General features: G+C 51.2%; 2 protein-coding genes across 3 annotated transcripts in view; both read right to left on the bottom strand.

Annotated features, from left to right (window-relative positions):
• Kptn (kaptin, actin binding protein) overlaps positions 1-2,693 on the bottom strand; it is an 8,186-nt gene extending 5,493 nt beyond the window's left edge. Inside the window, exons 1-4 of the mRNA XM_031385405.1 lie at positions 2,396-2,693; positions 1,994-2,076; positions 1,602-1,686; positions 1,474-1,528 (exon numbers count right to left, since the gene is read on the bottom strand). Coding sequence (XP_031241265.1) covers positions 1,474-1,528; positions 1,602-1,686; positions 1,994-2,076; positions 2,396-2,618 — 446 coding nt within the window. The 5' untranslated portion in view covers positions 2,619-2,693. The remainder of the gene's footprint in view (positions 1-1,473; positions 1,529-1,601; positions 1,687-1,993; positions 2,077-2,395) is intronic.
• A 3,198-nt stretch (positions 2,694-5,891) lies between these two features.
• Positions 5,892-24,863, bottom strand: Napa (NSF attachment protein alpha). Of its 2 annotated transcripts, XM_031385403.1 has the most exons (11): positions 24,530-24,853; positions 15,593-15,672; positions 14,026-14,142; positions 10,338-10,384; positions 9,780-9,857; positions 9,564-9,619; positions 9,408-9,492; positions 8,701-8,805; positions 7,727-7,795; positions 7,341-7,391; positions 5,892-6,564 (listed from the first exon to the last, which is right to left on the bottom strand). In XM_031385403.1, the coding sequence occupies exons 1-11, from the start codon at positions 24,625-24,627 to the stop codon at positions 6,463-6,465; spliced, it is 888 nt and encodes a 295-aa protein (XP_031241263.1). In that variant the 5' UTR covers positions 24,628-24,853; the 3' UTR covers positions 5,892-6,462. The 2 variants fall into 2 exon arrangements, with proteins under 2 accessions (XP_031241263.1, XP_031241264.1); XM_031385404.1 differs by lacking the exon at positions 5,892-6,564 and having other exon boundaries at positions 7,341-7,442; positions 24,530-24,863.
• Positions 24,864-24,998: the final 135 nt, after the last annotated feature.

Below are 24,998 nucleotides of genomic sequence, written 5' to 3'. Positions count from 1 at the left end.
GCTGGGATTAAAGGCGTGCACCACCACCGCCCGGCAAAAACCTTCACAATAAGGTGTATTTATACATGTATTCACACGTGAACATGCATGCACACAGTACATCCTTGTGCTTGCACATGCATGTACACACACACACACACACACACACACCCTTGAAGCTTCATTTTTGTATCTCTCACCTGCTAAACCAGAGGTTGAGCACTAGGACCTGCATACCAATCCAACCCACTAAATGCTTTTTGTAAATAAAGTTTTATTGGCAGAATTCTAGTCATTCATTTACAGTGTCAACTGCTATTTGCTTGTTCCAGAGGCAAAACTGTACAGCTGTGATACCAATTGTCTGACCTTCAAAACCTAACATTTTCTAACTGGGCCCTGAGGAAAAAAATGCAAAACAAACCAAAACAACAATGTTGCTAATCTCTGGTATCAGTGTTGTTATGAAGACTCGAAATAGAACCCACATTCTTTGGGATTTTAAATTGTGAAGATTCTAGATGCTCTGCCTGTGTTCTTCCTTCTTACAGGTCCCTCTACAGACTCTCGGGGGCTGCTGGGTTTGATAGAATCCCCCCTCTCCCCCCTTCCTTCCTTCCTTCCTTCCTTCCTTCCTCCCTCCCTCCCTCCCTCCCTGCCTCCCTCCCCCTCTCTCTTTCTTTCTTTCTTTCTTTCTTTTTTGGAGACAGAGTCTCATATAACCCAGGTTAGCCTTAAACTCATGCAGCCAAAGATGACCCTGAACCAAATTCTGATCCTCCTGCTTCCGTTTCCTGAGTGCACCACTGTTTATATATGCACTACTGGTTAACCACTGGTTTCTGTGTGCTTCAGATGGAACCCAGAGCTCCGTGTGCTAGGCCAGTGTTCTACTGCCTAAGTGTTTAGCCTTCAAATTGCACTTTTTGTTTGTTTGTTTGTTTGTTTTTCAAGACAGCGTTTCTCTGTATAGCTCTGGCTGTCCTGGAACTCACTCTGTTAGATCAGGCTGGCCTTGAACTCAGAAATCCGCCTGGCTCTGCCTCCCGAGTGCAAGGATTAAAGGCACGCGCCACCACTGCCCAGCTTTCAAGTTGCATCTTTTAACTCTGCGAATCTCAGGGCTTATGAGGCTAGAGAACAACTCCAGGACTGGGAAGCAGAGATCTATAATTTCAGACGTTGAGTTCTAGGTACTCAATGAACTCACTGGAATGATCTACCTGAGAGGTGACAATGCAGCCATCCTGGCTGCATTCACTCTGAAAAGCACCATAAGAACCATATTGGTGGCGGCAGGTGTGTGGTCTGCTACAGTCTGCTACAGTCCCATGAAACCCTTCTTCCTGACTATACTTCCCATCACTCTTTGGGCCCCTAACAGTACCCGTTTACAATCCTTAGTATACCAAAAGCCTTTTGTTTTCCAACTAGGGCAAAAGCCTCTGAGCACAAGGAAAGGGTAGGAGAGCATGGGTGCCCAGGGTCACTCACTCTGCGTGGCACAGCTGGAACGGTGTGAACTGGAGTTCCAAATTCAGGCAGCTCTCTGTAAAAGGACGAAAGTTGAGCCCAGCAGCCCCTGGCAGCCCCACCTACGCTCTCCCCCAAGCCCTACTCACCTGCAATGGAGTCCAGGTTGTACTCTGAGCCAGGCTCATAGTCACAGTAAATGTTAAGAAAGGGACTGCCCTTGTCTCCTGAGTCCTGGGGGTAGAAACTTCTCTCAGGGGAGGTAGGAGAGGTGAAAGGCACTTGGAGTAGATTCAGAGCACTTGGGATAGACTTGGTGGGATTCACAATGACTAAAGAAGAGGGCGTGGGGTGGGCAGTGGTGGCGCACGCCTTTAGTCCCAGCACTTGCCAGGCAGAGGCAGGAGGATTTCTGAGTTCAAGGTCAGCCTGGTCTACAGAGTTCCAGGATAGCCAGGGCTATACAGAAAAACCCTGTCTCGAAAAACAAAAAAATAAAAGAAAAAAAAAAGGGAGTGGACAGGTGAGGGTGCTGTGGTACCTTTATAAAAGTGATGCCCACAACCAGGCCCCGTTTTGGGGGTGACTTGTTGAAAGTGTCGATGGAGACGATCTCAGCATCCACTATGAGGAGAGTTAAAAGTTCACTGATTAGGCAGGTCTCCACTCTTGCAGCCTAATCACACTAACTTCATACCACTTCAGTAAAACCTTTGGGTCAGCAGGAGTCTAATCACTATCACCACGACCTCTGAACACCGAGTACTATGCTGTTGACACCTACGTTTGCGGAATCCTGGACCATAACTACTTTCGGGCCACTGACCACTGTCTCGAACCCTAATGATTACCAGTTTTGACCCTGACCTCGCATCACCGTGACAGTCTTAGAATCCTCAACACCAGACTCCAGTCCCGCCCCCAGCACCATAGCGCCACGCACCGGGAATGTAGTTGAATTGCAGCTCTTTGGCCACAGGCCGGATTTTCTGTCGGAGGTCTTGATAGCGGAAGCCGAGCACCTTGCCTTTAAGAGTGGCGGCCAACAACTCCCCTCGCCCGTCGGCGCCTCCAGCAAGGCCGTATACGTTGCTCTGCGACGAGAAGCGCGTGAAGCTGTCCTCTAGCAGTGGACAGGGTCCCTCTGCCACGGCCGCCTCCCCCATCCTGGCCCTCCGCGATCGGTCCCAGCTGGCCAGATGCTCCCCAACCTGTCAGGGAACCTCCTCTAGCGCATACTGATGACGTCAAGAAGCTGCTGTCTCTGCCCTCTACAAAGATGGCGCTAGGATCCCTGACTGGGCTGCCCAGACAAAATTGCCCTTCTGCATCTGAGTGTTCTGCCCTTGCCCATTTCAGAACTATGGTCTTCCAGGATTTGAGATGGGGGGATGGAGGCGTCTCCGGGCTTCTTTGAAAGCGGTGTGAAAAGGAGACTAAGAATCACCCTGGATTGGGGGTTGGTCATACACTCCTGTGATTACAACACTTGGGAGGTGGAGGCAGTTGGACCAGTTTCAAGGCCATCCTCTTCTACAGAGTTTGAGGCCAAGCTTAAGTATGTAAGTAGTTTTCAGGCCCGCCAGTCTGCATGAGACACTCCCAGCCCCCAACTTTTGTCTCTCTATACACACACATGTACTCCTATAAATACACTCATTCTCCAACAAAAACTATTTGAACAACAAAACAATTATAAAACCTAATTACTACCCTTTTGGATAAGTACATTCGATCCGCCAATTTATTTAAACTCTTAAGCAACCTGAAGCGGAGGCACATACCTCATCTTTTTACGTTTAGAGACAGGATCTTACTCCACAGCCTTGGCAGAACCGGTGATTTACAAATCAGGCTGGCTACAAACTTGCGACAATCCTCTTACCTCGGTATGCCAAGTGCTAAGAGCACGGGCATGTCCTTCTAAAGTAGGTACTCTTAATATTTTTAAGACATTTATGGCCAGGCAGTGGTGGCGCACGCCTTTAATCCTAGCACTTGGGAGGCAGAGGCAGGCGGATTCCTGAGTTCGAGGCCAGCCTGGTCTACAGAGTGAGTTCCAGGACAGCCAGGGTTACACAGAGAAATCTGGTCTCGAAAAACAAACAAACAAACAAAAAACCACCACCATCAACAACAAAAAACCCAAAACCATTTATGTATATGTGCCTGTACGGGCACATGCACCATGGCATGTGGTCAGAGAACAACTCTGGGTGTCAGTTCCCTTCACCTTCTGGGTTCTAGCGATTGAACTAGTCAGGCTTGGTAGCAAGCACCTTTATCTGCTGAGCCATCTTGTTGGCCCTAAGGTACTCTTAAATCTATTATATAGGCCAACTCAGGTAAGTGAATTCTCTAAGGCCACAAAGAAAGCAGCAGCTAGTATTAAACTAGTTATAATGTCATACTTAAGCAATATTTTCTTTAAAACAGTAAAGTGTATTCTTACACCAGGGAAAGGATCAGTTAACCTGTCCGTCCTGGTGGCAGAAAAGACTACCTGCTTTATTGAACATTCATAGTGACAGTCTGCAGGACCCATGGGTACCTTGTTCACTCAGACTGCACCTGGTGCCACCACACCCTTTAAAGAGTCTCTCACAAAGTTCTCACCAGAACTATGCAAAGAGCTTTACAAAGTATAAGCCTGAAGCCCAGGGAGAGCAGGGTCTAGACTAATGCTTCTCAGCGATGGAGATGGCTTACAAGCCAGGTGCTCTTAACTATGAGGCCCTCAGGGGGTCTGGATCTGCCATGTCAATCAATCTCAGCACCTGGAATGCATAGCCTCAGACACAAAGCAGGCTCAGCAGATATGCTAAAGACCTGCCAACTCTGGGCCAGACAGATGGCATAGGTGATAAGGGTGCTTGCTATGCAAGCCTCACAGCAATCCAAATCCAACCTGTAGAATCCCTGTAAAAGGTCAGAGGAACTGGTGCCTATCTGTTGTCCTAGTACTCCTTCGGAGAGATGGAGCTGGAAGCTCATGGGCCAGTTAACTTGAAGTACTAAGTACATTAGCAGAAAGAAGTCCCCGCCTTGTCTGGCATGGTAGCCCACACTTTTAATTCCAGTAACCAAGAAGCCAGCCTAGTCTACAGCCAAAGCTACACAGTGAGTCCCTGTCTCAAACAATACAGCAAAACAAGACTGCTTCAATAAGGAGTTAAGGACTGACCGACAGTGTCCTCTGATCTTCACATGTGGGCCATGGTGTATGAGCATACACATATTTAGAAACCTCCAACCATGTGGCAGGCCATTAGCCAGTATGTTGTTAGTACTGAGACTTCCCCCAGGCAGTCTTTAGACAGTGTGGCTATGAAAGGTCTTGAGGAAGAACTGAGCACTCCAGATTCCTGGTCTGGTGAGCAGAGTACTGTTCCCTGTGGACACCTAGCAGTTGCTTTGTGAACCATCCAGAATGAATGGGATGTGCAGGTTGGCATGGCCTCTCATTTTTATTATTTGTGTATGTAGTGAATGTATCTTGTACATATCCATGCACACGGTAAGATAGTTATCAATGGTCATGTTCTGTCACTCATTACTTTGAGACAGGGTTTTTTTGTTGAGGCTGCTGCCAGGTTTCAGGCCACCAAGCCCCTGCAATAGTCACTGCCCGTCCTTGCAGGCTTACGTGTATTTGTGGTTACACCATTGTTTTTTTAACATGGGTGCTGAATATCTGAACTTGGGTTCTCCTGCTTGTTGTAGTAAGTGTTCTTACCCACTAAGCTCTTCCCACTTTCCCAGCTGTGCCGTTTGTTCTCTTCAGGCTGCTTCTGACTCATGTAGCAACTTATAACCCATGTTCACTTATGTTTTCAACTCTAGCATGTATCTGAGCCACTTATGAAGCTTCCAAAACATCAGGACATCAACCTCAGTCTAACCCGAGCAGCAGACTGCAGCCCTGGGCATAGATGGGAGATTCTCACGAGGCTTCTTGGCAACTCCATGGTAAACAATTGTCAGGTCTCGGCCTCAGGTTCCTCCAGAGCTGAGGCCAGATTATCAACTGAATGAGCTGTTGGGAACACTGGAGGGACAGGGGGCAGAGCAAGATGCCTGGAAGGGCAAGTTTCTCTACTAGGTGGTCTGCTCCAGTCAGGGCAGCTCAGGGAAGGAGCCCAGGCCAAGTTTCTTTACTAGGTGGTCTGCTCCAGTCAGGGCAGCTCACGGAAGGAGCCCAGGCCAAGTTTCTCTACTAGGTGGTCTGCTTCAGTCAGGGCAGCTCACGGAAGGAGCCCAGCCCTGGCAGACCCCCTGTAGGGTGAAATGGGTATGCGGCTCCTGTCATCTCAGGCCAGTCCATAGCTTCTAGAAAGCACTCTGCTTCTGGGGCTCAGATGCAGAAACCTCGAGCTCCTCCGGGACAGCCAAGGTCCAAAGGCAAGGGCACCAAGGGCAAAAGGGACAGCTGAAGAGGCTCATGCAAAAGTGGCAGGTTTTATTGTCCTTCTTGGGCCAGCTGCAGCTTCAGGTCGACAGACCTGGGTGCAGGGAGAGAAGCAGGCGCAGGGCAGGGTCAAGGCACCCCGTGAGCTCCAGGGCTGGGTCTAACCTGAGAGGTTGGCATTGTAGGAACAAGGGAAGGCTCCAGGGGAAGAGGTTACCCCTAGCCAGAGAGAGCAAGTCTCAGAGCTACCTGTGTTCTTATCTCTGCTAGGGCACAACGTAGGAGATATGAAAACAGCCTTAGTAAAGTGTTGGTCAGGAGATGGGACCGGATGCTGACCCCTGGTTCCTAAAGCACATAGAGAAGTCTGTATTGGAGAATCTGTCCAGGTGGGTTTTCCAGGGCAGGAGGACACCTTTGGGGGCTTAAATAAATGACAGGGTGAAGGATGCAGCGGGCATAGGGTGACTAGACATCCAGGAGAGCTCGCCTGGTGCCCTGGAGGATGTGGCCCGCATTGCACCCACTCCTTCAGACTCCTGGTGGGAGGTGCTGGCTCCACCTCTGTGATAGACAGATGGGTGGAAGGCAGTGGCTGGAGCCTAGCGCAGGTCCTCCTCATCACCCTGGATGGTCTTCTTGATGCGTAGAAGCATGGTGGTAAGCCACTGGTCCAGTCTTGAGATGGAGTCGTATTCCTTCACCTGTGGCACAGAGAGGCTGAGTCAAGACACACTGCTCTCTCCTGGAACCCTCCCTGGCCCCAGTCCCAATTTTCCAAGAGAGTACCCCATCACCAAGACTTTGTAGTTTAAAAGACCCCCTGAGCATCCTGGCTTTGTGAGTGGAACTGAGGCCTGGAGGCATGAAAATGCTGCCTCTCCCATCTCTGTGCCAAGTGGGATATAGCTAGCTTCACCTCTGCCCTTGGGGCCTTGGCTACTGAGGGCACCCAGAGAGTGATGTCAGTGGTAAGTATTGGCTAGAGAACCAAGGTAGACACAATTGGAAACAAATGTTCAGAGTGGAGTGGAAAAGGGAAACAATCCTGCAGGGCAGCCATGTGGTAAGAGCAACAACAGAAGAGTTCAGAGAGCCTTGTGGTCCATAGGGGCTCTGAAGATGTTTTGGTTTGTGGGACAGAGTGATAGACTATGAAGTGGGGCGAACACTGCAGGTTCCAGAGTGACTCACAGCAAAGAAAATTACAGTCAAGGTCCAGAGCCTAGAGTTCAAGTAAGGCAGAATCTTTTGGAGGTGGGGAGATATCGAGAGGGTTTCTCTGTGTAGCCTTAGCTGTTCTGGAACTTGCTCAGTTGACCAGGATGACTTTGAACTTACAGAGATCCTTCTGCCTCTGCCTCCCAAGTATTGGGATTAAAGGTGTTTGCTACCACTGCTTGGCTTAAGTAGGGTAGAATTTATGAGAGAGCACACTGGAGAAGATTCACTGGCCAGAATTTCTGTGCCAGCCACTCACCGACTCTGTGTAGCTGTCCACATTCTGTTCCTCATGGGCTTCCAGCAGCTTCTGCAAACAGGGTCAGGGTCAGCCAGACCCAGCGGATGTTGTGGGGTGTAACTGCAAGGAGGACCCCACACTGACAGGTTCTGCCCCAGTCAGGACACTGTGGTGCACGTACAGGGCAACCCCAAGCTCCTAGCCCTGCCCACTTCCCTCCATTGTCCTTGCATTAACTGTACTTGTTTTGGGTAGAGAACTAAGCAGAATGGCAGGAGAAAACCGAATCAAACACAGCCCCTCTAGGCAATTCTGGCGGTTACCCCAGCTGAGACCCAGACCCAGGCCCAGGCATCCCTGCCCATTCCACACCCAGATCAGGGTGAGCCAGACGCAATGCTCACTTTCATCAGCTTGCACTCCCGGGAGTCCGAGAAGGCAGGGAACAGCTCCTCATACTTCTGAACAGCAAGCTGAGCAACAGGAGAGAGGGTGAGAAAAGGTAAGAGACTGGGCACCAAAACCACTGGCTGCCAGTTCTGATTTGGTGCTCCACGCCCTGGCCTCCAGGATTACCTGACTCGTGCCTGATGGTGCCACCCCCAACTCAGCTGAGCCCAGTTGGCAGAGGTGGCTGTAGGAAGGAGGCAAAAGAGCCTACTGCACATGCCAGGCCTATAGCTGTGCTTTCACAAATGGAATGCTGTGAGGCCCTTGAGTGGATGAGTGGCAGTGGGAAAACTTACTGGGTTGGTGGGGATGTAGCCTGCTCTGATAAAACCCAACTGTGTGCTCATAATTCATCAGTGCAGCTGGGATATGGCTCAGTGGCAGAGCATGTGCATAGTAGGCATGAGGCTCAGGTTCCATGCCCACTACAGAAAGTAAAAACAGCAAACTATTCTACCTCCCCCAAATGCATAGCTGCCAGCTATACTCAGGCAGGGAAGGAGACTGTGGGGCAGCCAGACGTCATATACCAGGGATTGAAAGTCAACACCCAATTTCCAGATCCTTCTACCAACCATTGTGATCCCTATCCCTGACCTCTTGCCCGGAAGCACTGAAATTTGGTGGGTAGGCATAGAGCCAAAGATAAAGTCGTGTCACCAGGAGTTGCAGGTTCTGGCAGGAATTGTGCCTGGGGCTCAGCAGCTTCTGCACCACAGATGAATGGGACAGTCAGGATATACAGTAACCCATAAAGGGGACAGGCCAGCAAGGAGCCAGTCAGCAGCTGGGAACTCAGAAAAGCATCCAGACTATTTTCCATCCTAACCAAAGGATAGGGGCTAAGTAGATAAACTGGCCTCTAACACTGAGGACTGTTAACAAACAGTGGCAGCCTGGAAAGGCGGCCTGGCTGGTGGGGGCTTACCTTGGCGTTGAGCATGTCGATGCAGAAGTGGCAGAGGGCGGCCTTGAAGAAGTAGTCTTTGGCGCTGTACTTGAGGAGTGGACTGTCCATGGCACTGGTCCCCACCTGTAGCCACATATCACCATGAGCTTAGGCAGGTAACTCAAGGGTGAAGGTCATTCCCTACTGTGAGGTCTGGGGACCTCAGGATGACAATGATCACAGACAGCTCAGCAAGGTTACCAAGCGTTGCCAGAGTGACCAGAACATGATTAGGATGTGGGTGGAGTAAAGGAAGCCAGGTGTTTGTGGGCCTCTTCCCAAGTCAGTGGGGGAGGAGGCACCACTGCCAGACATACAGGAAATTGGCATTTAGTGGGCAGAGGGGTGGTAGTTGTGGGAGCATGAGAAATAGTGCCTGCCCTTCTCCCACAGCCAGCTGCCTGCCTTTCTTCTGGCCACAGCCTGCCCCACCTCCAAGCAGTGACACATGGCACTTGCTGCTTCCCATGGTTCAGGGTCCCTCCTCTGCTGATTCTCCCTCTTGCCCTACTCTTTCTGCAGAGGATACCCAGCTCTGGGGACAGCTCCCATGAGGAAGGGCAGGACACACCTAAGACAGGTTGTAGTTGGAAGAAGCATTTGGTGAGAGTGGCCTGGGAGAGAGTGGAGACAGAGGGAAGCAGGCAGAGGTGGGTGGCAGAAGCTGACAGCCAGGTAAAGCTCACCTGCTCATAGATGTCGATAGCCTTCTGGTACTGTTCCAGCTGTGCGGCGTAGCCAGCCACCTTCAGCAGACACTTGTTGGCTGAGCTGTGGAAAGGAGAGGCAATGAAGAGACAGTAGCAAGTTCCACAAGGAGGGGCAGGCTGGAGAAGGGCTACCTGTTGGATTCTTCTCCTTTGTAGTAGTCTGCAGATTGCTCATAGTGGGCAATGGCCTGGGGAAACATGAGAACGGGGCAACTGGAATGGAGGACAAGGTGGAGCAGTGCCTTAACACAGCCTCCCCTGCCTTCTGAGACCACAGGGCAGGGCATCATGGTGGGTGGGAACGGGAGCACCAGAGGCCCAGGCACAGCCAGCCTGATACCAGTTCACCTTCTCTACATCCACCAGTTCTGTCTCATAGATCTCAGCGATGGAGATGTGGTGCTTGGCCGCAATCGTGAATCTGCCCTAGATTAGGGAGTAGGGGGAGAGCACAGTAAAGGGATGTGACCAGAGATGTGTTCCTCAACAAGTCTCACCCCAGTCCAGTCTAGCCTCCTTGGATCCCCACCTTGGTAAGGGGTCTGACCACACAGACAGGGAGATGACTCGTGAAGAAATGGACAGCAACAAGCTGACAAGAGCAGTGGCCTAGTGTGGCCTACTACCTAGCAGCTGTTTCTCAGGATAGTAGCCTTACTAGAGGGTGAGACTGAGCATTTCTCAGGCTCCTAGGGACACCAGGGGAGGGCCAGGCAAGGGAAGCACCTGCATGGGCACTGCAGCCACAAGGGAATCATGAAGGGGATAGAGGCAAGTGAGGGGTGCGTTCTGCAGCACACACCCCATTCTGTAGCTCAGCTTGCTCAGCAATCAAATCCCTGCCCCATAAAGCACAGCATAAACAGAATGGGACAGGGCAAGGCAGGATCAGCAAGCAACCCTTACCATGTCTGTATAGATCTCAATTGCTCTCATCAGACAGTTAATGGCCTCTAGGGAGGAAAGAGAAGATGGAGAGGTCATTATAGCAGGTCCTGAAGACAGGAGGCAGACTGTACTCCCTGAGGGAGATGACAGGCACATGGTTGCCTTGGCTTCAGTGCTCTTAGGATCTCTAGAGCAACTGGAGGGAAAGAATGGGAGCCCTAGGCTCCAGGCAACCTGGTCAGACTGGATATTTCTGCACACAGAGACATGCTGGGCATATCTTCCCAGGGAGGCCCTCTCCCTTAGGCAGGCATATTTCCAGCTTTCAAGCAGGATCAGGGCACAGTGGCATAGTCAGACTCCTACAGAGTTTGAATCAGACTGTCAAAGCCCTACCATCAAAGAGCCAAGTGATAGCCGGTGCTAAGCTGGAGCATATAGTGCTCAGCATCCGTCCTTGGAGACTTTCTTTACCTTGAGTAAGCCCTAGCCTTAATACTGGTCTGACTGGCCTCTCCTGCAGAGAAGGCTGGATGCAATGAGTGAGCACTGCAGCCTCTCATGGGGGCTCTGCACCCCCAGCTGAAGAGCACTGTCCTCTCCTTAGTGCACCCAAAAGGTCCTGGCCCTGCTGACTGCTTGAATAGCAAGCTATACCGAACACCAGAATGGTACCAGGCTACCTTCGTTGTACCATTTCTTCTTCTAAGATTTTAAACTGGGAAAAGGTTTTTTTTTTTTGAACAAGTTATTTGGAGGAGAGAGGCATGAGTGGGAGGCATTTTCTAGCAGATAGAAATGAACTCTCAGTATCTTTTAACCACCATCTCAGGAGGAGAGTACTGGGCAACAAATGGGGTTGGGCACAGAGTCGGTCAAGGGTCTAGATGAACTATAGAACATGTGCTAGGAAGGCTCCAGGGCTGCCTACTGGGCTCTCTTGGGATGAGGATGCTAAGCTTGCTTCCTGCGGGGATTTCAGTAGCTAGGGTCTGTTGGCATGGGATCTGTTGGTGGGGCAGTCTCTACCACAGAAGCAGGGGAGAAATATGGATTTACATATCCATATTTGGCTCCTTGCTCTGGGAACAGCTTGGAAAGTGGCAGGCTGCTGGATGACACCCTTATTTACTCTCACCACAGGGCTTATGCCATAGGTCTGTCCCTACACTCCTGGGTCCTCAGCCTGTAAAGAGCAAGTAGAGAGTAACAGAGCCCAGCTCAACTCTGCATTACCCTGAAGTCCCTAGCCACATGCAGATCTAAGCAAGCACTGTTCACAATAAAACAGGAACAAATTGCAAGCTCCAAAAAGGAGAGGGGATGGATGAAAAGGCGTCAGGTGTCTTATACATAGTAGACATCCAGGAAACAATAGTGGGCGTGGGGTTAGATAGAAGACATGTGCAGACAGACTATTTCCCTGCCTATGCACATACACAGCAAGCTCCTACTATAAAAGGGTTAAATTCCCAGGCCATCAGCTGCTGCTAATAGAAAGCCTCAGGTGAGATTCCTAAAGAGCTGATGGATAGCCGGGCGGTGATGGCGCACGCCTTTAATCCCAGCACTTGGGAGGCAGAGGCAGATGGATTTCTGAGTTCGAGGCCAGCCTGGTCTACAGAGTGAGTTCCAGGACAGCCAAAGCTACACAGAGAAACCCTGTCTCAAAAGAGCTGATGGATGAGACCATAGGGCAGGTGATCAGACAGGTAAGGGAGATCCCTCATGAATAAGCTGGGTGTTCAAGCTTCCCCTGGCCTTCCGGCTGTTTCCCAGGACACTAGCCACATGGGGGGAAGCTCTAGAGCTCAGGGTAGCTCCCTTCTGGACATCAGACACTGCTATGCACACCTCACAGTAGGTCTATGCTATGACTGAGGAGAAAGCAAAGCCCTGAAAAGTGATGGGGCTAGGATGCAATTTCATGGTGTAGCACAAGGCCCTGGGATCCTCGGGAAGGGGGAAGTGGTGCTCAGGTTACCTGGGCATGTCTTCCCCGGCTTGGCTACTCTTCTCTGTGAGCCCTGACTGGCCCCAGACAGAACAACTGCCACCTGTGCAAATGCACTCCTTTCCCTATCTGTGGAACTGTAACTGAGGAGGGTACCGTGGCAGTAGGGCTGGATATCACACAGCTGCCATCCCTCTCTGTCTAGCATGAGACCCTAGCTCTTAACATCAGAAGCTCTCCTCTCACAACTGTGCTTTCCCTACCCTGTAAGGCCTCTAGCAGTCTACCCTCTGCACCTTTAGATGCCGAGCAGGATCCTCAGGACACTTCCACATTAAGCTGCACTTGTTGAGGCCAGGGCCCATGCCTGGGTCTCCAGGGGAAAAGGACATGACCACAAGCTGGGAGGTACAGTTCTCTTCAAAGAGCTCATGATGCTATGGCATCCTGTAGGTTGGTAGCCACTACCACCCAGGAACTAGTCCTCCCGGCTACTCTGGATGGAACAACAGCTGAGGAGCACAGGTGCCAAGGAGTATCTCCAGGACAACCAGTTCCCCAGGGAGCAAGAGGGGAAAGCATGAGGACAGCTGTATGGAGGAGAGGACTGCCCTAAGCCCCTGGGCGTATCTAAGTCCTACCTAGCTGAGAGGCCATCCGTCTCTCTCTGCTTGTCAGGCCTGAGCCCCATCACATCACAGCTAAACAAACAGGAGTGACCAGTCAGTCCAGGGACAGTGTCAACATAGTCATCTCTCTAACTGGGAGTGGTTCTGTGACAATGGCAGCTATTCACTGACTCGGGAGAGAGCAAGGGGTGCTTGCCTTCTCCCCAGAGGTGGGCCTTTATCCAAACACTGAGCATCTCCTTTTGAAAAGAATATTCCCTTCTTTTCCATTCTCCTTAGGGGAAAAATATCCTAGATATTTTAAAAATTTATTTATGAGACTTAGTCTCACATAGGCCCAGGCTTGCCTCAAACTCACTTGTATCCAAGAGTTAGGATGGCTTTGAATGCCTGATCTTTCTGCCTCTACCTACCAAATGCTTAGATGATAGGCACGCATCACCATGACACCTCTGCTTGCTAAAGTTTAAAGTTAGCAATCTATGTGGCTCTAAGATTAAAAAAAAGAACCATTCTGGGAACTGGGGATGTGTACAACATATTCTCAGCACATCAGAGGTCCAGGCTGAATCCCTAGCATTACAAAAATAAGTGAGTAAAAATATCGAAAGCAAACTCTCCAGCTCAGGAAATCTGACTCTGATGTCCATGGGCTATGCTGTGTCCAAAGCAGGCTTCTGTCCCCACAGGCTCTGCTTTAAGGAACTGGGCTCTGGCAATTCTCTTTGCTTCTTCCTGGAGTGCAGGGAAGCAAGGTCAAACTGATTTCCACTCTACTTGGCTCATCTTGGCCTGCCCTGCTCCCTTCTGTAAGCTAATTCTGACAACTGAACAGCTTTGCCTGGCTCCCTGGCAAACAGCGGGTCTGAAATGGAACTCCCACTTCCAAATGCTCAAAGCCTGGGAGGGGGTGATGGTTGCACACCAGGGTGGGAGAGGTGCCACCTGCAGGGCAGGATGCCAGTGCCAGCCAAACATCAGCTAATTCTGAAGTTAGGGCTTGTTTTGCTCCTGGTCTATCATGTGTCAGATACTGGAAAAACCCAGATCTGTGTAGACACTTGAGGATGTGGGGACAGTGCTCTCAGCTGCTTTGCCATCTGTGGCTCACACAGGCCCTTACCTTGGGGGTCAGCTTTCTTGAAAGCATTGCCAGCATCTACGAAGCAGGTGGCTGCATCGTGCTTGCTTTGGAGCTGTAGGTGCAGTTGGGCAGCCTGGCAGAAGGCGTTCCCAGCAGCTAGAATAGAACAGATTGTCCCAGCTTCAGTCACTGTCCCAGGAGGCACTTCAGGCTCTCAAGAAGACAGCTAGAGTCCCAGGTAGAGGCCAGGATCAGCCCACTCCAGCCCAATAGTAGCCTTTGAAGAGCTTCCTGGTGGAATGGGGATGTCAGAAAGCTGCCTTGGGAAGCCTAGTCCCAGGGTGAACCCAGTCCCAATCCCATGCCCTCCACCCAGCCTATGCCAGCAACTCCAGAGCCACCACTTCCACAGAGAGAAAGGAAAGGCAGGCAATAGCTGAAGATGGCAAATACACAACATCCAGGCTCTTGGGTTTAGAAACTCTCCCTTTGAACAGGGAAGCCTAGAACCTAAACAGAAAGCAAGGTGGAGATGGGGAGGGTATGAGGGGTACTCAGGTGAGATTAACCCATGTGACAATTCCCTACTCATTTCTCTCCTCAACTCCCCAAAGCTCTCAGGTACACCCCTATTACGAGTCCTTGCCTAGAAAGAGAAACAAGACATAGACAGCAAGAGCCAGAGTCCATGAAGACAGTGCTCATGCCTGAGGGCCAGGACATCCTACGCTTGTCTACACCATCAACAGCCACAGGGCCCACGCTATTCTGCTCACAGACCTCCCCCAGACTGGCCAATGGGAGGCAGCAGGTCTCCCCCACTGTGGGCACCTCAGCTCAGCTAAGGTGCTCCTCCAGTCCCAGCTGAGTGGGAGCCTCCAAGCTGTGGGAGGACTGGCTTGCCTGTCACCTGAGTACAGCAGGACACACAAAGTCTACTAGGGCTTTGCCCTACCTTTATCTGATCATATCATCACTAACATTAGCAGTATCTGTCATTGTTACCATAGTGTTTTGGTTTTCAGACAGGTTCTCTTTTGTTGCAGAATAATCTCAAATTCTCAATGTAGTCCAGGGGGTCCTTAAACTCCTGAATCCCCCTTCCCCACCTCTGGAGTGCTGGAACACATACTAGGCTCCTGAATTATACTTGGGAGATCTCTAACAGTTAAAAAAAAAAAGTTGACAACATGGAACAAATGGTCTAAGACTTCTGTTTTGAGCATGGGGAGGGGCAGGAATACCACCTGTGATTAAAAAACGGGCCTTGGAGTGCTGGACTTTGGGAACTCCACTCATAGGATGTGGCAATAACTGAGTCTACTACCTTGTAGCTCTGGACCCTACTGATCAACCTTGCTGACAATGGAAGTCATATACAAAATCAGGCTTAGCAAGCTCCACACAGTGATGGGCTGCCCCAACATATCTCATCTGGAGGCAAGTGAATGAATGTCCTCCATGCCTCCTCTCAGAAAGACATCCTACCACAACCCCAACTCAGGGAGCAAGGCATCCCATTTGGTCTCATGCTGTGGTCTCCTGAGGATGAAGAGGGGACTTCAAGGCCACATGCCGGGCCGGCCTGTGGGCTGAGGGCACACACCGCTCCAGTTCTTGGCCATCTTGAACATGTTCGCCGCTCTGGCATAGATCTCGCATGCTTCCTCTATTTTGGATGAGCCTCTAGGGGAGAAGGGAAGGGAAGAGATGAAGAGATCATCCAGTCTTCTATCAGAAGCAAACCTGTACTCTGCCCTGTCATCAGGTGAGCAGTACCCTTAGCCCTGCATACAGGCGATCTGCAGAGAGGAGGTTGTTAGTGCCATCCCTGGAGGGGAGTGTGTGGGTGCCCATGGTAGTGGCGACGTCGATTCCTGATCTACCCTCCTCCACAGCCTGACTCTTCAGCCTCTTCTAATTCCTGCCTAGGTGGTAGGTGACTACTTAGACCTAGGAAATTTACAGATTCCTGTACTTGAGGAGACTACAAAGCATTCTGGGGGGATCCTCAGCACCCTGATCCTTGTACATGGTCATGGTTCCAGAAAGGCCTCAATACAGAGTGTGTTGTCATACTTCAGAACAAGGCAGATATGGTGCATAACAGCCATATGGAGGAACACTATCACAAGACATAAATACAAAATGCTCCTGAAGCACACATTATTTATATAAACACTGAATATTTCTGGAAGAATATACCCAACCCTAGTAATAGCATTGTTTGCTGAAGTAGAGCCTACAGAACTGGGGCTGGGGTTGTAGCTTATCCACTGTACACATTTGCGCTGCTAATTTGTTTTGCACCATCTGCACATTTTATCTTTCCGAAAATTTATTTATTTTATTACCTTATTTTTAAACTGGCTTTCTTGTAGCCCAGGCTGGCTTCAAACTCTGGATCTTCTTGCCAACACCTTCTGAGTGCTGGGATTACAGGTATGCACCACAGGCCCATGCGGGACTGGGGATAGCCTCATACATGCTAGGCAAACTCAGGTCTATCTGCAGCCCTGGGTGTTTTATTGTCAGGATTTATATAAATCCTGTAGTCCAGCAATGACTACAATTGCAAATACCATTTGCAATTTATCCTAAGACACAAACCAGAATTGTAGAGGCATCTGGCATAGCATTCTGGAAATGCAAAACCACCCTCCTAACTGTGCCAGGGTGGGAGCCTAGGACACACAAGTGGAGAGGACTTTTAGTCTCTGCTGAATCAGGGTCTTACATAGCCCAGGCTGGCTTCAAACTTACACAGTGGGAGGTGATCTAAGACTCCCCGTCTATGGGCTTGCACCATCACATCTGACTTTGGCTCGACAAGCAAGTATTCTGCCACTGAACTATATCTCCTGCCCCAGTATCTTATAGTTATTTTAAAATAAGGGATACCTCTTTGGGCTTTACTCTTGCTTCTCAACCTCCAAGAGGTTCATAGGGAGGGGCCTGCAGGGGAGGGGAGCTTCCTTACTAGCTCAAACTCCTAAGTCCCTTCTATTCTGTCTTCCAACGAGGACTAGCCCATGAAGACTGTGACCTGACAACTGTTCAAACTCTCATCACCCACACGAGCAGTTGATGACATTCTCCAATATTCCATCAAACAGATTTCAAACCTTCCCAAACTGGTAGTGATTAAAAAAATAAAAAGGAACATTTCCTCATGAAAAGTCACATACACTATCCTCACCACCTGCCCTGCACCCCACAAGTCAACAGTGTGGATGGCACTTGGGAACTTGGCTCTATCGTGCAGCTGTAGGGGCTACTGTGTTCATGTGTGACCTAAGACTGAACATAGCCCTGATCAGTGTGGGGTAGCACGCACAGCCCTGAACATGCTTGCACACATGCTCAACAGGTGGGCGGGCCTGGACTGGGTCTTAGAGTCTGGTCACTATGCTAAGCCAACAATGGTCTGGAGCGCTCCTGAGTCCAAGCAGCACCAGGTGACCAGCACCAGGTGTTTCCTCAGAGTCCACCCTCTCCTGCTCTGCCACCATGTCCCTCTCCCCCACGTGACTGGGACCCTGTCTTCTCTTGAGCCACTCCCAGCCATGGTGAGGTCAGAAATGTTCATGTTGCTGTTGGCACAGGATAAATCAGGAAGGCCCCTTGAACCTGGATGTAAAACACCCACAAGGGCCTTTGAAATGTTTTCTCTGGATGTGCTAGAGGTACAAGCCAGAGCCTGGCACATGCTCAACTGTTCTGCCATTGACACCCTGAGCCCCAGGAATATTCATATTCTCTGTCTTTGTCAGTCTCATGTATCTCAACACCCAGGCTGGCCTTGATCTTGTTATGTACTGAGGTTAGCCTTTATGCTTGATTTTATGTGGTGCTCAGGACTGAACTTGGGACCTTGTGCATGCCAGGCAAACTCAGTACCAACTAAACTATATCCCTGCAATTCTTTTTTACATTTATTTTACGAATATGAGTGTTTTGCCTGCATGTATGTATGTATGTTATCTGGATGCCTAGTGCCTGAGAAAATCAGATGAGGGCATCAGGTATACTGGAAGTGTAGTTACAGACAGTTGTGAGTCACCATGTGGATGTTATGACTTCAACTTGGGTCCCCTGGCAAGAGCAACAAGTGCTCTTAAATGCATCTCTCATCCTTTGGAGTATTGTCTGAACAGTCCATGCTCACAGACATTAGCCACAGATCTTTCCACCCCAGTGATCCCCCAGCAAATCCTTACTTGGTGAGTGGAACTAAGTCCTATGCAGGCCCCAAATGCTCCTGGCAGAGTGGTGATGAGCAATCACTACTGGCTAGCATGGCTTTAGCTCAGCACAATAGGCAGACTCAGCACAAAGTCTGCCAAGCTGCTGCCTGAAGCTCTCTGATCCCATGCTAAGCTGGGCTGACCTGTCTACTGCCGGGAAAGCCAGAGGGATTACTGCCTGCTCTGGTCCCAGGCTGCCTCCTGCCCTGATACCCTGGTCCTTGCCCTGCCTCTGTGAGGTGGCAACAGAAGATCTCCCCAGAGTCCCAATTCCTTTTGCTGATGGGAGGAAAGTCACAAGGGGCAAATCCACTTGTGTAGGTTACCCAGTAAATCCTGAAAAAAGCTGTATGCACACTTCCTTAGCTGTGAAAACAAGTATCTGAGGACTTGATGATGGTTGTTCACTGAGAAGGAAGCCTGCTGTCCACAGTAGTAACACGCTTGCTCACAGCTGCTTGGCATGAGGACTGTACCTGATGGAATGAGGTCATCATCAGGTGGCCAAGGAGCTACCCCAGCAGTGGGAGGGGCCCTGGAGGTGAGATGCACAGCATGTATAGAGGCTGAGTCAGAAAACATGGCTGAGGAGCTGAGGAAGGGAAGTCAGCAAGGTGGATAGGGCAGGGCATGGCACAACTAGGCTGGAGCAGGCAGGACAAGGAATAGTGGAGGGCTTACTCTGTCTGGCATGAGCGAGAGTGGCCAGAAGGAAGATGCCCTCAGATCCACTGTGCTATGCTGCTCCTCTGCTGGTTCACTAAGGCTTCCCATGCCAGCTTGGGGAAGCTGTTTCAGTCACCTCTTTACTATGGCCTGACTAGAACTGCTGACCACTGAAAGGATGCCTCCTGGGTGATACACCACAGGCTCACTGGCTGCCTCCTGCAGGGCCTGGGTAGAGCTGCATGTGACAGCTGACAGCCTCCCCCACTGACCTCCTCCAAGCTGCCTTGGTTGCACTCTTCAGCCCACAGCTCCATGCCTCACTGGGAATAGAGGGAACTGGTTGGGGCTGGCCTGGTGCAGGCTGTCTATAATTACCGCTCAGCTCTGCTCCCCCAAGAGGTGCGGAGGAAGCAGCCTCAGGCCTCCCAGGCACAGCTGCCATATGGAGTGCTGAATGGTGCCAGGGAAGTGCAAGTGCTGTTGGCAGTGGCCAGGGGCTTCTGTGCAGGACAGGCTTGGCTGGCCTGCCTCCATTCCCTGGGCACTTTCCTGCTCCCAGAGCCTTGCCATTTCATTTCCCTTGCAGTCCCCCAGTTTGAGTCTGGAGTCTGAGACTCTCCCTTCTGTCCTTCTGACAGCCACAGCCACTGGTTCCCCGTTCTCTCCTAGGACTTAAGGCTCACTGGCCAGATTATCCACCCAGGGTACTTGGTTTTCACTAATACAATGGACCCACGGCCTACAATCACCCAAGGCTCCCAGCATACCTCTCAACTGGTGATGTTGCTGGGAGACCTGCAGGAGCATGTGCAAGCTGACACTGCCTATCCCTTGTTGAGTACCCCAGAGTCCTCTGGAAAATGAGGGTGGTGGCCAGATGCATGCCAGTCTTGAGTATCCAGAGAACAGCATGCACTGCTGGGCTGCTGACAGGACAGCTCTGCTCTTTTCTGGAGTTGCCAAGCACCCTTTAGGTAAGGGACACATTAGATAGCCAGCCCTCACAGGTCAGCCCAGGCAGAGGGACCCAGAAGGAAAGGATCACCAGCTCGCCACCATGCCCTCAACTCTTCTTGGAACCCTCTCACATGTGTCTGTAAGACAGTGACTGGCAGGAACTGCTCAGGCACTTGTCTGTGTCTATGACCTTGGGTTAGTACCTCAGAGCCTGCCTCTCCTCAGCTGCACAACGGAGACTGAACCTGACCTGGGAGAAATCTGAGAGACAACACACACTCAGTACGTGCCCTAGGCGCAGTGCCTGGGAGGTGCTCAGGTGGCCACAGGACAGAGGAAACAATCCCCCTCCACAGTAAGCCCTTTTAGAGTGGTTTGTGTCGCTGCATCCTTGCCTTTCCTGTCACAGGGACGGGGCTCTGCACCTTGCTGGTGAGTGTGTTACTATCATCAGAACCCACAGAGTCAGGCTAAGGAATGTTTCCCCACTTCAGCAGCTCAGTGTGGGCTCTGAGGCCTCCTCCTTCTCATGAGCTGTGCACACCTTCTTTGTTTCTAGAGTCCCAGGTCTCCCCTTCCTGCACCAATCTGCCAGTGCTGACAGGGCAATGGCCTACGTCTCTGAGTCTGCATCCATGGAGTGAACCCATCAGGACTACAAATGTTCTAAAGACCTATACCTGCCTTCAGTATGTCCTAGCTTCCCCCTTGTCACAGGCAATCCTTCCACACTGACACTGCGTAAGGAAGTAACCTGCAAGTGACTCAAAGGGTACAGGGGATTTATATAAACGCTACCCCCTCTCATGGAAGAGATCTGAGCAGATGCTGGTGTCTGTGGGGGTGGTGGGTGGTGGAGAGTGGTTAGGGGAGGACATACTGGGACAACACTGTACTTAATAGTGAGTCTACTGTCCCATGAAACTGCCAGCTCAAAGACAGGTCACTGATGTTGCTCATACAGCCTGGAAGGCCTCCTTTGTGTGCCCTAATAGGATCTCACTAACCACAGCCCAGAATGCCAACATTTGCTTTCCTTAAAAAAAAAAAAAAAAAAAAAAAAAAAAAGTGCTGAGGATGCCCCTGGCCTCTCAGCAACTTCTTCCACACAGGAGATACCAGGGAACCTCTGTGCAACCAGTTGGCAGAAGCCATCCTGTGAGTAAGCCAGGAGCTTAGCTCTAGGATTCCCCCACAAACCTCACCTGACCTGCAGACTGGGCAGGAGGTATCCTGCTGTGTGTTGCAGCTGTGCATCCTTGCAGCTGGTGAGCACTGTGGCTCCTATTGGGAGGGATAGTGAACTTCTGCAGACAGCAGGGGAGCCTACAGGAGGCAAAGCCTACCCCAGGCTCTGCAGAATGCCTGTAGGCCCAGTTGTAGGCACCCTCCCTCCCCAGGCAGGAGTCCTACTCACTTCAGAGCTGGCCTTGCAGGCACCTGGTGCCCTCAGGCAGCTCAAACGGAACCAGCTTGTCAACATGTCATCTGGCTGTTTGTATACAGAACACTCTGCCACCTCCTCCAGTTTCCCCGCGCCTCCAGCTCAACTTGCAGTGATGATACCAGTGGGCATTTCATACTCACACTCAGTGTCAACAGTAATCATTATGCTCCAAGTGAGCCTGCTTACTCCATAGAAAAATGCTGAGAAGAGGGGTCACTCTGACCTTGTCTCGTCAAGGAAGAAATTCCCCAACCACACTGGCAACCCACAGGGAATGGTTTGTCCTGGAACTCCCTATGTATACCAAGCCGACATCAAATTTACAAAGATGTGCCAGCCTCTGGTTCCCAAGTGCTAGTCTTTATGTTTTTGAAGGGAAGTCTATAGGGCAAAGCTAGGGATCAGGAAGAGCCCTAGAGAACAGAGCTGCCTTCAGGACCAATTCAGTCCCTATGGTTCACAGCAGATGGGCAAAAGGAGGTAAAGGGCTTCCAGACTCTTAGGCAGGCATGCCCATCACCAAGGGAAGGTACGGAAAGGCTTTGACCTTAAACTAAATGGTGTTTCAAAGCCCCCTAGTGTCTACCAGCCCAGAAATCTAGATGTGTGAAGATGGGTGAGAATAACCTGAGCAGAGGCCTCTTAACTTGGGAGGCTTTCATCACAGACATTCCGGAGAGCAGAAGAAGCCTCAGAGAGCAGCTGAGTGAAGGTGCTTGTCAAGTGTTTACCAGGCAGCCCCAGTTCCAAGAGGGAGGCCAGAGCAGCGCCCACCTGGTGGTGGTTTCTCTCCAGGTGATCTCGGGGTACCTCCAAGGCCCCTGAGTTCCAGCAGGCCTTGCCCACTTCCCTATAGTAACATCCTCTATTCTTCCTGGAAGGACCAGAAGAAACTCACCTGCTCTTTCAAATGCTTGTAGAAAACTACTGTGGGGGCAGGCAGCAGTCTAAGGGAGGCAGCACCCCAAACTAGTCTGCCAACACCCTCCCTACATGCAGTGTCCACAAGCTGGGAGTCTCTGGGCTTCAGAAGCACCAGGTTAAGAGAGGGGCTATGGAACTACATGGGCCAGGTCTGACCACCTGGTGCTTCCTCTGCTTCCTGTGCTGCTGGACAAATAAGTCAAGGTTAGACTGCCCCCTTTCTCCTTTACCCACCTGCACAGTGATCTTGTGGGGACTATATAAAGTTGACTGCCTGGCTCAGACAGGGCTGGGCAGCAGAGTGAGCAATTGGCAGGCGTGATCCACTATCACTATAACAGGGTTCCCACAACCAGCTGTTGCGTTCCTTTTTTTTTTTTTTTCCTAAAGGGTAAAAGAGGAACCCACTGCAACAGGCCCTCACTAAAATCCTGCAGGCTCCCAAGTACCTCAAGTCCAAGCCCATGTTCACAGACCCAGCTTCCCCTCCCCCCTTTAAAGTCATGGTCTGACTTGGAACTCTGCCTGTACTAACCCTTCCTTCAGCAGGCAGGCTTCTGGGCCTTTTCTCAAGCTTGTCCCTTCTGCTGCTCTCCAACTGAGAGACCCCTAGATCTCCTGCTCAGCCCTGGGATGGAAGCCCATCCTCTAGGAAGCCATCTCTGTCCCTGTCCCATCATTCAGGGCAGAAGCTCTCTCACACCAGAGAGAGTTTTATTCCCACCATCCCTGCAGCCTAGACTACCCTCCCAGACCACTGTTCCCAGCCTCACTCCTCACCAAGAGCCTCTCCCAAGCTCTCAAAGTTTCTTTTCATCTCAAGAAGTTTAAGTGTGTGATACAAACTGGCCCTTACACCCAAAAGCTCTGCTCTACCAGTGGCTGGGAAGTGGTAAACAGGTGGTACACACAGCTGCTCCCCTGGGAGCAGCCCAACTATACACTTATCTCTCTGGGCCAAAGAGACCAGACACTGAGCCATCAGGAAAACTACTGCTGAAAACTGAGCCGGGGGCACCGCCCCAACACCACGCCTAACCTGAACTTCTTCCCTTGTGAAGACTGAAGAAACTAACTAATTAACTCTCTTTCTCTTCCTTTCTCTCTCTCTTTCTCTCAAATGAAACATACTTATCTAACTGACACAGCCTTCATTAATCAGATGTCTGTGCAGCAGGTTCAAACATTTTTCAAGTTCCTTTGCTAAATATTATCTGACGGCAAACAAGGGGTGGCTTCATCCTCTCCCTCCCCTTCATGTCTTTCTGTCTTCACCCAGCTCCTAACACTCTCTCCCAGAAACCAGGCTTTTCTCCCAGCCTTTCCCCAACTTCCTGGTAGTTTTCTGTCTTCTTCAATCCTTGTTTTGGAGGCTTCTGACTTTGTGTGCTACCCTTGGCACAGCTCTTCCTCAACACCTGCCTGGACCAATCTCCAGTGCTGCTCTCTGCTCGTTCCTTCGGGAGCCTTGCCTGCTCCCATGTAGTGCTGTCTCTCCCTACCCCTCCTACAGCAAAGGCTTGGGCCCTCTCTCCAGATCCCCTCCAGCACTCCAGTCATACCATCTTGGTCTCCCCATCAGCATCTTACACTCTGTGAGTCTGCTTCTTCCTGGCTGGTAAGCCTTTCAGAGGGCCAGACTCAATTCTGAGCACATTACACATAGTTTATACTCATAACAAACTTCTGCAGTCAGTTTTTACCAATGAGCCCTTTCAGAGAAACCTACTCCCCTAAGGTAAAGAAACCTCAGAACTGCATCCCAAGCACTGGTTCTGCTGCTCCTAAGTTAATATGGATGAAGATGGCAAACTTGCATAAACTTCGTGTGAGATATCTGCCACTCCTGGGTGTGTCCAGACCCCAGACTTGAGGACCACCTAGTAGGCCTCTACCCTACTGATTCTCTCCTCCTCCCATCGCCATTTCCTTGGCCAAACCAGTGTCACTATCCGTTCACGTCTTCTCCCCACCCCCAAGTCTCCACCTCTCAGTCCATGTCTCCTTGCCAGCAGTCATTCTTAGCAGGGTCCCATTCACCCTCACACTCGTACTCTGGCTCATCATGCCCAAGGTCGCCCCAGCCCGGGTCCTCTCGGTCTGGTGTCCTCACCCCGGCAGCATGGGCTGCACAGATCCACCGGGACCGGCCTGGGAAAGGCGCGGCCACCATTCAGCGGGTGTCCTCAGCCACAGGGCCACGGTCAGGGCCTGCAAGGCCGCTGAGGGGCTCCCAAAGTGCAGAGAGCAGAAGAGCCCGCTCTTCCCCGCCTTGGGCCCAGCCTCGCCCGCTGCTCACCCAAAGAGGCCGGAGAAGAAGGACTGCGAATTCTTCACCTTGCGCTCCGCTTCAGCCAGCAGCGCCATAGCCTCAGCCTGCTTCCCGGAGGTGTCCATGACGTCGCGCAGCTGGTCGGCTCAGGCTAGACACAGCCAGGCGACGACTCCCCGGACACGGAGCACTCGGCGGAGCTCCGCCCGCTGCGCTGACGTCACCCAAACCTGCTACCCCACGTGAACCGTACGAGCCAACCAGAGGGCTCAAGCCGCGAAGCTCTCGCCTCCCGGCACGCCCCCTTCGGATACCGCACTCAGCACTTTGACCCTCGCGAGCACACCCCAGCGGTCTGACGCCGCTAGCCTCCTAGAACCCCTTAGCGTACTGCCACGTGACACCAAATAAGCCAATAATAAGCCCGAACCGCCAAGTGCCCACCCCCATAGCGCGACCTTTGACTCCCTCCAACCAATCAGCAGGCTCTATAGAC

The sequence above is a fragment of the Mastomys coucha genome, unplaced genomic scaffold (genome assembly GCF_008632895.1).
Source record: "Mastomys coucha isolate ucsf_1 unplaced genomic scaffold, UCSF_Mcou_1 pScaffold21, whole genome shotgun sequence".
In the NCBI taxonomy this organism is placed as follows: Eukaryota; Metazoa; Chordata; class Mammalia; order Rodentia; family Muridae; genus Mastomys; species Mastomys coucha.
Note: the sequence above shows the minus strand (reverse complement) of the source record. Positions and strands in the feature narration are given on the sequence as shown.

What these genes read in the sequence shown, in the direction of transcription:
- Napa (XM_031385403.1), bottom strand. Translation starts at nt 24,627, where the DNA reads ATGGACACCTCCGGGAAGCAGGCTGAGGCTATGGCGCTGCTGGCTGAA. An exon ending in TTCTTCTCCGGCCTCTTTGG is followed by an intron (nt 15,673 to 24,529) that starts GTGAGCAGCGGG and finishes CTTCTCCCCTAG; the next exon opens with AGGCTCATCCAAAATAGAGG. An exon ending in CTATCGACATCTATGAGCAG is followed by an intron (nt 8,806 to 9,407) that starts GTGAGCTTTACC and finishes ATGTGGCTACAG; the next exon opens with GTGGGGACCAGTGCCATGGA.